Source organism: Trichosurus vulpecula, assembly GCF_011100635.1.
Source record: "Trichosurus vulpecula isolate mTriVul1 chromosome X unlocalized genomic scaffold, mTriVul1.pri SUPER_X_unloc_5, whole genome shotgun sequence".
Classification (NCBI taxonomy): Eukaryota; Metazoa; Chordata; class Mammalia; order Diprotodontia; family Phalangeridae; genus Trichosurus; species Trichosurus vulpecula.
In genome coordinates, this window is record NW_023494381.1 from 755,601 (window position 1) to 769,745 (window position 14,145).

General features: G+C 45.3%; 1 protein-coding gene across 1 annotated transcript; it reads right to left on the minus strand.

Annotated features, from left to right (window-relative positions):
- Window positions 1-10,939: 10,939 nt before the first annotated feature.
- LOC118833233 (eukaryotic peptide chain release factor GTP-binding subunit ERF3A-like) lies at window positions 10,940-12,823 on the minus strand. Its single transcript, XM_036740596.1, has one exon. It carries the CDS (start codon window positions 12,821-12,823, stop codon window positions 10,940-10,942), a length of 1,884 nt encoding a protein of 627 aa, XP_036596491.1.
- Between the last annotated feature and the right edge of the window lie 1,322 nt (window positions 12,824-14,145).

Here is a 14,145-nt window from a genome sequence, read left to right on the forward strand (position 1 = left end):
TCCCACATAACTAACTTCCCTGCATTGATTACTGGCCCAGAGGGTTATACAGACTTTATAACCCATACCCAGGTGGTTGAGGATCCTGAAGAGGACCCGGCCTCCATCACAATAACTAACCCGCACCCCTATATTGGGTGAGCCCTGTGACCCTGGATAGACCCCTACTGTCCATCGCGGTCGAAGGCCACCCGATAGAAGGACTCATGGACACCGGCGCAGATTGCTCAGTTGTTAATAGGGCTCAATGGAAGCCCGACTGGCCTCTTTTAAAAGGGGAGCAGATGGTTATGGGGGTAGGAGGTAAGAAGGCTGCCCCTAAGGCTGCTAGGGCTCTTCGATGGGCTGCTATGGGAGAAGCAGGCCTTTTTACACCCTTGTGCCTTGCTGATCTCCCATACGCCCTTTGGGGGAGAGATGTCTTAAGTCAATTACATCTGTCCCTTGCAACACCTGACAGCCTGCGGGGAAATTTGTAGGGGCCACTCTGGAGATGAGCTATTCCCCCCAGATAACTTGGATGCATGATAAACCGATATGGGTGGAGCAGTGGCCCCTAACTAAAGAAAAGCTCATCGCTCTTACAGACATAGTGCATCCAGATGATAAGACTGAGGAGCCTGAAAAATGGCTGCCGCTCCATAGAATCAGAGATCTTGACTAAGAACCCAACCCGGTTCTCCGGGATGAGAAGTATTTCCTTTTGTTTTTCAGGAATTTTGATCATCGTGGGGATCGTCGGAGCTGCTCCAATCGAGCCAGGTCCCACTTGGGGAATACTACGGGTTGTCCCATCACCCCTCCCCGTTACCTTGGGGGCCTCGGTTTATCCTCGACTGTTGGTGCCCTTCAGCATTTGTGGACCCTGCAGAAGCCCCGATCCAGGATTCGTTCCAATGGGACTTAAACAACACCCTCTGCTTTGTCCTGGGTCGGGTGAACAAGACCTGGACATTCGATGCTACAGGGACAGATTAGGGGCTTGCTTGCCTGGCGACCCCTAGTCAATCAGACTGGGTGGGACCCTGACGTGCCCCGTTGGGCCCCCCCATGTGACGCCCGAGTGGACATTGATGACACCATACCTTGGCGTGACTGTCAAATGCCAGGAGGGTACCCCCTTAAGGGGGAGCAAGGACAATCCTTTCGATTCACAGGACTGGACTGGAGAAATGGCACGCGATGGGTCGAAGACCCTTACAAATATTGGTTATTGTGTGGGAGAGGGGGAAGCTGTATGGGTCTCAACGCCCTTGCCTTTTTGAGAGGGGGATTGGTCTCAGTGGCCCGGGTGAATTACACAGAGGGACGAGGGAGCAATCTTTCGGTGGTTATGCCAAAGCCATCTCCCCAGCCTCTGTGTAACGTCAGCCCCCTATTTGAGGCACACTCAGGAAGAATTGGTTTGCAACCTGGGGAGGCCTAGGGGCCTCTACGGCCCTTTTATATGCTCTTGACCCAAAAGGCTATTATGGCCATGGAAGCTGGGGGAGACCCACAGGTTTGGCTCGCCGCCATGGAAGACATGTAACACCTTGGGGTAAGACGAGGCGTGCCCAGAGACGGGCAACTTCCCCGTGACCGGCCACCTAAGACAGGCCCCGAAGGTGTTGGGTGCCTAGGACGGGTAAGGCTTAGGGTATTAGGGGACGACCTAAGACAGGGCACCTCGCACCCGGCGATGCCTGGGTCTCATTTATCCTGCTAAAGCTATCTGCAAGGCTGTACCAGGTTGTTTCACCTTGTAAAAACAAAAAGGGGGAGATGTTGGGGGCGGGAACGGGAGATGTTGGGGGCGGGAACGGGAGATGTTGGGGGCGGGAACACTTAGAGCTAGCTTGCTGTAATTGCCATATTAGGATATAAAGTAGGACTCAGCCTGTGATTGGACGATAGAGCTCGCATAGGGAGGGGTAAAGCTATAAGAGCACTCGCTTCGGGGAAGTGCAGCGTTCCGGGATGTAGTCGCGACGGAATAAAGAGCTCCCTGATTACCTCAGGTGTTCTGTCTGGTTCTTCCTCCACGAGGGTCGTGGAGGCCGGTGGCGCCCCGAAGACTCATCATGCTGCGACTTGGTGAGTGAGAGGACAGGCTAGCAGTGGTGGGGACAGTAGTGCGAGTGCTGTAGATAGAGCACTCCGCAGTCTTCTACTTTTTCATTCCTTTGGTTCTGTTTTATAATATCTTGATTTCTCATAAAGTCACTAGCTTCCACTTGCTCCAATCTAATTTTTAAGGTAGTATTTTCATCAGTGGCCTTTTGGACCTCTTTTTCCATTTGGCTAATTCTGCCTTTCAAGGCATTCTTCTCCCCATTGGCTTTTTGGAGCTCCTTTGCCATTTGAGTTAGTCTATTTTGTAAGGTGTTGTTTTCTTCAGCATTTTTTCAGTATTTTTTTGGGTCTCCTTTAGCAAGTCATTGATTTGTTTTTCATGGTTTTCTCACATCATTCTCATTCCTCATCCCAATTTTTCCTCTACTTCTCTAACTTGCTTTTCCAACTCCTTTTTGAGCTCTTCCATGGCCTGAGACCAGTTCATGTTTTTCTTGGAGGTTTTTATTGTAGGCTCTTTGACTTTGTTGACTTCTTCTGGCTCTATGTTTTGGTCTTCTTTGTCACCAAAGAAAGATTCCAAAGTCTGAGACTGAATCTGAGTGTGTTTTCGCTGCCTGGCCATGTCCCCAGCCAACATACTTGACCCTTGAGTTTTTCATTGGGATATGACTGCTTGTAGAGCAAAGAGTACTTTGTTCCAAGCTTGAGGGGATGTGCCGTTGATTTCAGAGCTATTTCTATACAGCCAGCTCTGCCACACCAGCACTCCTCCTTCCCCAAGCACCACCAACCCGAACCTGATGAAAAACTTAAGCAGGCTCTGCACTCCTGCTCTGATCCGCCACTTAATTCCTCCCACCAGGTGGGACTGGGGCTGGAAGCAACTGCAGCTGTACTTCTGTAGCCGCATCATCCCCACTGCCCCTGGGGCAGTGGCTGAACCATGAACACTTTTCACTCTGTCCCCCGAAGCTTTTCCCACTAACCTTCTCTGTTGTCTTTGGTGTTTGTGGGTTGAGAAGTCTAGTAACTGCTGCAGCTCACTGATTCAGGGTGCAAGGGCCTGTTGCGCCCAGCTCCTGATCTGGTTGGTCCTGTCACCACCCACACTGAGCTCTGCTCCCCTCTCCTCCGTGTGGGATAGACCTCATGCAGTGACCATCCAGGCTGTCTTGGGCTGGATCCCTGCTTCCCTCTGCTACTTTGTGGGTTCTGCAGTTCTAGAATTTGTTCAGAGCCATTTTTATAGGTTTTTGGAGGGACCTGGCAGGGAGCTCACGCAAGTCCCTGCTTTCCAGCAGCCATCTTGGCTCCGACCCCCATTTCCAGCATCCAAATTATTTAAAAAAATGAAGTTAAGGGAGTTACAGGAAGAAATAGACAACAAAATTATACTAGTGAGGAGATCTCAACCTCACCCTCTCAGAACTAGATAAATCTAACCACAAAATAAGCAAGAAGAAGTTAAGGAGGTGAATATAATTGTGGGAAAGTTAGATATGGTAGACCTCAAGAGAAAGTTGAATGGGGAAATAAAGGAATATAATTTTTCTTTCCCCTACAACTATTTTATTATTTAATATTTTATTTTACAACATTGATTTCTACAAGATTTTGAGTTACAAATTTTCTCCCCATTTCTACCCTCCCCCCACTCCAAGATGGCATATATTCTAATTGTCCCTTTCCCCAGTCGGCCCTCCCTTCTGTCACCCCACTCCCCCCCATCCCCTATCCCGTTACTTTCTTGTAGGGCAGGATGGATTACTATGCCCCATTCCCTATATTTCTTATTTCTCAGTTGCATGCAAAAACAACTTTTTTGGAGCATCTGCTTTGAAAACTTTGAGTTCCAAATTCTCTCCCCTCTTTCCTCCCCACCCACCCTCCTGTATCATTAAGGCAGAATTCATGACTTCAAAGATAACCATGAATATGCCTGAATGGTCCTGAATCGCAGGATACTGTAAGTAGAATGCAGAGGAGTTAAAGCACTTATTGAAACTCAAAAGTAGCAGACCCATGGACCAGTGTCCACAATTCGATATCCTGGCAAGAACCTTCCAAAACCAGTAGGCCCATGTCACAATAGTGACCAGGAGGCCATGGAAAAACATTATGGCAGCAAGCTGGTGCTTCCCCCTTCCCCAAGGCCAGGGCCCTCCAGGAAGAAGACCACCCACTGGCCTCAAGCTACTGCTCAGCACTCTCCAGTCTCCACGAGGATCAGTCCTGCTTTTTTGTAGCACCTGCGGCCATCGCCAACGCCTCTGCCACTTCCACCACAATCTCCAAGCTGTGTTCCAGCTAGCTGACTGCTTCCTCTCACCATCAGCTCTCAACAGCTCTCACTAATTGCCTCACCAACTGCCTCTTAGCTCTGCTCCAACCATTCAGCAAGCTCCTCCCACCACAGGCTTCGTGTCATCACATGGACCAGAACTCAGGTGCCTACCATTGGCTCCAGTCCTAGCCACTGCCCCCAGGACCCTGAGAGCCCCATCCCCAAAGCCCAGTGAATGAGCAGGAAAGATCTTCCCCATTCACCGATTGCCTTTACACCTCGCTAAGAAGGCAAGCAATTCAACATGGGCCACACATGTATCATTATGTAAAACACTTCCACAATACTCATGTTGTGAAAGACTAACTATATTTTGCTCCTTCCTATCCTGTCCCCCTTTATTCAGTTTTCTCCCTTGACTCTGTCCCTTTTCAAAAGTGTTTGCTTTTCATTACCTCCTCCCCCTATCTGCTCACCCTTCTATCATCCCCGGTTTTTTATTCCTTTCCCCCTACTTTCCTGTGGGGTAAGATCCCCAATTGAGTGTGTATGTTATTCCTTCCTCAAATCAAATCTGATGAGAGCAAGATTCACTCATTACCCCTAACCTGCCCCCTCTTCCCTTCCAACAGAACTGCTTTTCCTTGACACTTTTATGTGAGATAATTTACCCCATTCTATCTCTCCCTTTCTCCCTCTCTCAGTATATTCCTCTGTCATCCCTAAATTTGATTTTATTTTATTTTTAGATATCATCCCTTCATATTCAACTCACCCTGTGCCCGCTGTCTCTCTCTCTCTCTCTCTCTCTCTCTCTCTCTCTCTATATATATATATATATATATATATATATATATAGATATAGATATAGATATAGATATAGATATAGATATAGATATAGATATAGATATAGATATTCCCTTCAACTACCCTAATACTGAGAAAGGTCTCATGAATTACACACATCATCTTTCCATGTAGGAATGTAAACAAAACAGTTCAACTTTAGTAAGTCCCTTATGATTTCTCCTTCCTGTTTACCTATCTTGATTCTTGTGTTTGAAAGTCAAATTTTCTATTCAGCTCTGGTCTTTTCATTGAGAAAGCTTGAAAGTCCTTTATTTCCTTTATTTTATTGAAAATGCATATTTTGCCTTGGAGCATTATACTCAGTGTTGCTGGGTAGATGATTATTGGTTTTAATCCTAGCTCCTTTGACCTCCAGAATATCATATTCCATGCCTGTCTATCCCTTAATGTAGAAGCTGCTAGGTCTTCTGTTATCCTAATTGTGTTTCTACAGTACTCAAATTGTTTCTTTGTGGCTGCTTGCAGTATTTTCTCCTTGACCTGGGAATGCTGGAATTTGGCAACAATATTCCTAAGAGTTTTCTTTTTGGGATCTTTTTCAGGAGACGATCAGTGGATTCTTTCAATTTCTATTTTACCCTCTGGTTCTAGAATATCCAGGCAGTTTTCTTTGATAATTTCTCAAAAAATGATGTCTATGCTCTTTTTTTGATCATAGCTTTCAGGTAGCCAAATAATTTTTAGATTATGTCTCATGGATCTATTTTCCAGGTCACTGGTTTCTCCAATGAGATATTTCACATTGTCTTCCATTTTTTCATTCCTTTGATTCTGTTTTATAGCATCTTGATTTCTTATAATGTCACCAGCTTCCATTTGCTCCAATCTAATTTTTAAGGTGGTATTTTCTTTAGTGGTATTTTGGACCTCCTTTTCCATTTGGGTAATTCTGCCTTTCAATGCATTCTTCTCTTCATTGGATTTTTGGAGCTCTTTTGCCATTTGCTTTAGTGTATTTTTAAGGTGTTATTTTCTTCAGTATTTTGGGGTGTCTCCTTTAGCAAGTTATTGACTTGTTTTTCATGGTTTTCTCACATCACTCTCACTTCTCTTCCCAATTTTTCCTCTACTTCTCTTACTTGCCTTTCCAAATCCTTTTTGAGCTGTTCCATTGCCTGAGACCAATTCATATTTTTCTTGGAGACTTTTGATTTAGGATCTTTGAATTTGTTATTTTCTTCTGGCTGTATGTTTTCATCTTTGTCATGAAAGTAAGATTCTATAGTCTGAGATTTTTTACATTATCTGCTCATTTCTGCAGCCAATTACTTGGCTTTTGTGCTCTTTTTCTTTCTCACTCTTTTTCAAGAGTGGAGAGTACTGTGTCCCAAGTTTTAAGGGTTTTGTGCTACTGTTTTCTGAGCTATTGTAGGCACTTGTAAATTTTCAGTTCTTCTGAGGTGGTAAGATCCAAGGAGAAGTGTTTACTCCTCTACTGGCCTGTGCTCTGGTCTGTGAGTGACCTCAAGCACTCTTTTCTGCCTTGGAACTTCTAAGAGGACTCCCTCTCCACAGCTGTAGCCAGAATGGCCTTTGTTTTCTTTGAATGACTCAGTTTACCTCATTGAGCTTCCCTGGACGCTGGGGCTTGCTCTTCCGGGGCAGGACCAGAACTTCCTGTGTGATGAGTCATGGGGCTGGCTGAGGGGAGGTGTTAGCTCCAGAACCTGGTCTACCCTAGGGGGAGGAGCCAACTCAGGAACCAATCGGCCCTGGTCATTCGGGCGGAGCTTGATGATGTCAAAAACCCTATAAGAGGGGAGAGGACAGCTTGAAGATTCTCTCTCTCTTTCCTTTTCCGGTTTGAGCCAGCGACAGTTACATCGTCAGTTACAGCGACAGTTACATCGTCAGTTACAGTTGCAGCTTCAGTTACAGACACAGACACAGCTGAGGCAGGAGCTGCCAGTAGCAGAGCTGACCTACGGGAGGAAGCTGAACAAAGACTTCAGGCCAGTGGGTAATCTTATTACCATAAAGGGGGAAACATGATTTTGCTTTACGCAATCATGTTTCTCTGTAGCCTCCTGGTTACTCTTTCAAGGCGTACTTATTGGGCCTGGAAGATTTGGATCAACATATCAAAATGGGGTTGCTGGTTCATGGGTTGGTTACTGTGGAGCCTAAATAAATGTTTTGATTCTTCTGCCTTCTACTTTGAGAGTTTCTTATATCCGGCGATTCCGAACCTTTCAGACATGTTTATGATCCTCTTTGAGATTATAAACTCGGTCCTCCTGATACAACAGCCACCACACGCTCTGCCACACCAGTGCTCCTCATCACCCCAAGACCACCAACCAGGACTGCAACCCAGATTCAAGCAGGGAAAAGCAAGAGAATCCTGCCTCAGAACTATCAAAGAGATCCCTGAATTCCCACTCTGATCAGCCACTTGATTCCCCCCACCATCTTTGTGTCTGGAGAAAGCAGCCACTGCTGCTGCTGCAGCTACCTTCGAGCCCCTGGGCTGGGTTCAGACGGTCTCTTTCTCTCACCTAGGTCCAACAGAGTTTTCCCACTGACCCGCTAAGTTATCTTTGGAGGTTGTGGGTTGAGAAGTCTGGAAACCACCACAGCTCATTAATTCAGTGCTCTGAGGCCTGCCCCAGCCAGTCTGCTCTGGCTTGGTCTGTGCTAACACGGCCCATGCAGTCCTACCAGCACAGTGTGATAGACCCTTCCCTGTGACTATCCAGGCTGTCTTGGGCTAGACACTTGTTTCACCCTGTCATTTCATGGGTTCTGTAGCTCTAGAATTTATTTAGAGTCATTTTTTACAGGTGTTTGGAGGGATTTGGGAGACAGCTGAAGCAAGTCTTGCTTTTATTCTGCCATCTTTGCTCCACCCCAGGAGCTGTCTTTCAATTCTTTTTGCATCCCCAGGGCTGAGCACAGTGCCTGGCACATTAATAAATTTTTATTAGTTAATGGAATTATTATAGGGTAGTATATAATAGGGCTATAAAAGTAGGATGTAGCCAGGGTTGAAAGGACATTAAATGACAAACACAGATGTCTGTATTTTGAACCTAGATATACAGGGGAGCCGCTGAAGTTTATTGAAGAGAGTTATTGACCAGGGCTTTTGGAATATCCCTTTTGCTACTGAGTGAATGATTGATCAGGTGGGGGGAGCAGAAGTGAGGAGGATCTGATATGGGAAGTCCAATTAGGAGGCTATAGAAATAGTCCAGGTGACAAATGATGAGGTCTTGTGAGTGGAGAGGCAATGGATGCAAGACACTCTGAGGAGGTGGTAATGACAAAATTTGGAAACTGATTGAATATAGGGTTTAAGGAGCATGAGGATCATGGGATAGACCTAGTGGCCAGGAAGGGAGGTGGAGGCTGGTGTCACGAAAATTTAGAGTAGACATTGGGTGATTCTTTGCATTGCACATTGCATCCTGCAACACCAGAATGTCTCAAAATGTTTGATTGACTCTCACAACAAAATACTGCATAGGAGGACATGAAGAGATGAACAGCAACTGAGCCAGAAATAGAGTCAAACGAGAACATAGACTTGTAGCAAAAGAGAGGTCCCTCAATATTAACCAAGGACTACTCAGGAAGGTGGAATTAGAATTGCCCACTAGCAAGCTTTTGGGGCAGTTTCAGTAACCTATTCTTATTACAACTGGAAATAATTAATCCTTAAGCCTACCGGCCTCATATAACAGGAGAAATTCTAGGTTTACAGCTGGAAGGGAATACTTGTAGAACCATAAGAACAGTTTTTAATTTGTGATGCTAATTTCTCCCAAAGCTGAAGAGGAAACATTAGTGGAGGGAATGATCCGCATTGGTCTGTGTGACATTGCTTAATGTTTTGCAGATTCTGTTGGTGTAAGAGAATTCACAAAGCTGTGTTCACTCTCATTAAAGTGTCTGCTAATTGTATACAAAAATGCTCTCTCCACCTCAGGGGAGTTGGCATGTTGGCCAGCTATCAAGTGTTGGGTTATAATCCTGTTTGTTTTACTCTTCACTCAGGAATCATAAGCCCCAGGTTAAATATTATTTCAGTGGAAAGTTGGGTTTTGGGAGTGTGTAGGTGGCTGGAGCTGAGACCCCTTGGTGGAGTTAAATCTTGCATCTGCCCATAAGTATTCTTGCTTCACAAACCCAGCATATCACAAGATTCTCTCCTGAGGCAACCATCTGGGTCAGTCTAACTAGTGTATTCTGCTTTTATGGTAGAGCCCCCTGGAGGACTCAGACCAGGCCTGTCCCAGGAGCATCTGTATCATTAATACTAGCCTAATGGTAAAGTGAGGGGTAGTTGCCAATGATAAACTAATTGGGCAGGTCACAAATCAGATAAATCAAGGAAACCATAGAAATAAAGAGCAGGAGGCAGGCATTATTAATCAATCAGTTTAATTTATCAGTTAGTCAAATGGATAAATAATTAATGAAAATCTTCTTCTTCCAGTTCCTTATCTGTCTCTGATGTTCAGGGTCCAGTGGCTTCCTGTCCCACTAACCTGAACATCTCCTTTCTTTCTTTCATTATCTACACCATATTGTCTGTCCCCTGAGCCACTATCTTCCCAGGAATCGATCTCTCACTCCTTGTATCTTTCCACTATATTGGTCCACTCACCTCTGTGGGTGGATGAAGACGGACAGAGTAATTTCCTAACTAGTTCTCTGCTCCCTGTGGGTTCCCATGGTTGCGGGTCAGGTTCTTGGGGGAAAATGAATGATTCTGGGAAGAGGAAATACTATGGATACCTTCTTCATATGAGTGATTGTAATAAAGTGCCTGTGAGTGTTTAGGGCATCTTAGTTGTGGTTAGTACCCCTCTACTTTTGGAACCTGCCATAAAGAAGGCACAACCCCCATTTTCTCAAGTTTTGGTGTAAAAGAAGAGAGATGTCTGCGTATGGATTTATACAATCAGAAACATCTTTCCTCTCAACTATGAATTCCAGGATTGGCTTTTTATGTTCTTTGCCTCCTTTTCCATCCTTTGACACAGGGTTTACAAGGAGACAAGAGAGGGGCAACCAAATGTTAATTTCTTGGAATTGCATTGTTGAGGGTGAAGACTGCTCTTGGAAGCCTGATGATGTAGAATTTCAGGCTCTGCCACCCACTAAGGTGGGGCAAAGTTAGAGGAGTAGAGTGTGTTAAAGATAGCTGCCTAGCCAACTGCAAAAGCTGGGATATAGGCAGTATTATAGAAGTGGAGCCACTCCTGAGGCTGATTCAATCCATTAAGCTGTTTCAACAAATTAGGGGTTTTTTTTTTGTTTTTTTTGTTTGGGGTTTTTATTTTTGGATTTGAAATTGAATATTTTATTAACATGTTAGTTGTCTGTGTAACATGTGCACACACACTTGCACACTCTGAATGACTGGCCTGGAAAAAGACGTCTAAATATGCCTAAGGGGAAAATTAAAAATAAAAATTCCTTTAGGTTTTCATTATTGTAGGCAATTATGTACACATCCCTTACAAAGCTATTGCTGAATCTGTACAAGGAATCAGAATTTGGGAGGAGGAAAAAAAACTTTGGGGGAAATACAACAGTAGCATAGCAGAGCTCTCAATATGAGAAAGCTGACATAATATGGACTTTTGCTGTGAAATTTGTCTTTGCAAAATATGAGAAGTTTATTAATGGGCAGAAAATATGAGAAGCCAGTGTGAAGTAGGCTTTTGCAGAGTCTATTTTCTTCACAGTATTGTGCAGGTTCATCAAGAAAAATGCTTAGTCTTTCTCTGGAACCAGTTTCAGAACTTTTCCATTTGCAGTGGTCTTCCCCTCATCTCTGAAGGTAAAACGACCCATCTGAGGGAAATCTTTGAAGGGCTCAAGGCAGATGGTTCCTGCTGTCCTTAAATGGGCAATGCATACTTGATCTTGTTTGACAAAACGTGGTCTTGTCTTACTTTTTTCTCCTGATTTTTTGTCTACCAAGCAGATTAAGGCTGTTATCTCGACTTCTTCGATGCAGGTATGAATGTGCAGCACCGCATTATAACCTGGACAGATGATGGATTTGTGCTCAATAATCACTATCTGGGCATCAAACATGAGTCCAGAATGACAAAGATTATTAGGATCACAAAGTATGAATCTTGGAAGAATTTCTTCTTCTTCAATTCCCTTCAGTCTAATCTTGAGGTTTTCACCTGGAGCTACAGAATCAGTTTCTACATCATCAGAAAGGATTCCAAGAACTTCCACATTGTGCTTGTTTGGCATCATCACAAGCCGCTGTCCTTTACAGATAGAGCCTGATTTCAGCTTTCCCAGGACCACAGTGCCCATATCCTTGTATTTATCCACAATTGGCAGCCTAATTGGTTCATCAACTGATTTGTTGAAGGTTGACAAATTATCCAGATATGGAATAAATGGTAACCCAATGTACCAAGTACAGAAATCTGATTGCTCTTTAAGGTTTGCACCAGTCAGTCCTGAGCAGGGCATGAAATGTATATCCTTTTTGGGATTGAAGCCAACTTTTTTCAAAAATGGCACCAATTTTTCTTTACATTCTTCATATCTTTCGTTGCTCCAGTTTACTCTTGGGTCATCCATCTTATTAATAAGCACTATTAAGTATTTTACACCAGTTGTTTTTGCCAACATGGTGTGTTCTCTCGTCTGTCCTTTTTCAAATCCAGTTTCAAACTCTCCTTTTCGGGCAGAGATTACCAGCACAGCCAGGTCAGCTTGAGAAGCACCACCAATCATGTTTGGGACAAAACTCTTGTGCCCGGGGGCGTCTAGAATGGTAAAGTGCTTCTTTTCTGTCTCAAAGTAGGCACGGCCCACTTCTACAGTTTTACCTTTGTCTTGCTCTTCCTGGTTTGTATCTAAGGCCCATGACAAGTACCAAGTTTCTCTGTTCTTTTCTTTAGCTTCTCGTTCATATTTTTCAAGTGTTCTTTTGTCAACCATCCCAGTCAAATACATTATTTGTCCTCCAACAGTTGATTTACCAGCATCTACATGCCCAATGAATACTACGTTTACATGTTCTTTTTTAGGTGCACCTGGTGGTGCTATGACAGATTTAGGTTTTGGTAATTCTTCTTCCTCCTCCATCATCATTTCTGGGACACTTTCCTCCGGAGGCCCGCCATCTCCTAAAGAACCACCCCCTGGCTTTGCTTCACTAGGTTCTTCTTTGTGCTCCCATGACTCTTCCGGGGACATTTCTGCCTCTCCATTTTCTACACCAGGTTCCATGCTAAAAGCTGAACTTGAACCATCATACAACACTGACCTTGAGAAGGATCCACAGGCAGGGCCTCCTGCTCCGGTGCCGACTCCCCGGGTACCGGTGGCTCGGGCTGGGGGCCGCGGCGGTGGGAGCGGCTGCTGGACAGGGCCCCGCAAGAAGGACGGCACGAACTCAGCAGCGTGCACGTTGGGCACGAAAGGCTTGGCGTTGACGTTGAGCTGCCACCTGAAGGCCTCACTGAGGTTTTGGGCCTCCGCAGCGGCTGCGGTGGCGGCGGGGGCCGGGGGAGCGGCGCCGGGGCCCTGGCCTTCCATGTCCGCCTGGTCCCAGCAGTCGGGCGCCGAGTCGGTGCTGCTGCTGCAGTTGCTGCTCCCGCCGCCGCCGCTGCCCGGATCCATGGTCTGGGGCGGGGGGAGGGGGGGAGTAAGAGAGGGTGGGTAATGGGAGAGGGGGAAAGGGACCGGAGGCGAGGGGGCGCCCTGACTGGAGGGAAGGGGGAGGAGGGAAGAGGGGGAGAGAGACACAAACCCGGGTGGCGCCGCTACAGCTTCTAACCCGACTCTACCCTGGCGACTGCAAAGGAGGAGGCGGCTCAACCCCCACTCCCACCCCAACCCAATCACCTCCGACTCCTTCGCCACCAACCCTACGCCTGATGAAAAATTAGTTTTTATAATGCCCACATTGTGGGAGCTGCCACTACTGCCCATTTCACTGGTGCATTGGCACCCTCAGGGATATAAGTCAGGGGATTGGATAACGTGAGCTCCAGAGTCCAAAAGTCTCAGATCGTAAGAAGCCCTTCCATGTGGTTACTGAAGAACCAGAGGCATAAGACCTTTGGTCCCGCGAGGAGACTTGTCTGGGGACCAGGACCCACTCTAATCTAGTTTGGTCTCCTTAAATGGAGTGGGGTCAGAGGAGAGGGCAGAGACCTTGATTCTACCCTTCATGTTCTCCTCTGAGAGCAGTGGTGTGACGGGGGAGGTCAGGAATTGCAAGGGCTCATTTTGATTTGGTCTCAGAGCACATCCATAAAATGCTGGAGTCTTGGTTTCTGGAAACTTGTGCATGAACGGGGCATCTTAGATGGTGGAGATCCAAATGGGAACAACTTTCTTCTTTCCTCCCTTTCACACTGCCCCTCCCTTTGTTCTTCAGGCCTCAATGAAGCATTCTTCTGTCTCCTTCATCTCTAAAGGGATCCTAATCTCTTACCAAACTACTGTACATACCATCATTAACTCCAACAGAGGAGGATTTCATAGGTACTAAATTTTGTTTGTATGTAATTGGACATAGAACATATGTGACAATATGGGACTCCAAGGAGAGCCGCATGGCAAGCAACTTGACACAAATTATACATGTTCAGTTATATAAAACATTTCCATATTAGTCTTGCTGTGAAAGAGAACAGAGACACACAAAAGAAAAGTAAAATTTTTAAAAATATGCTTCTATCTGCATCCAGACCCCAAATAGCATTTTTCTTCATGAGTTCTTTGGAATTGTCATGGATTATTGTATTGTTGAGAATATCTAAGTCATTCACAGTTGAGCATCATACAATATTGTTGTTGCTGTGTACAGTGTTATCCTGGATCTGCTCGTTTCAGTTTGTATCAGTTTATGTAAATCTTTCCAGGTTTTTCTGAAAGCATCCTGCTCATTATTTCTTATAAGACAATAGCATTCCATTACAATCACATACCACAAC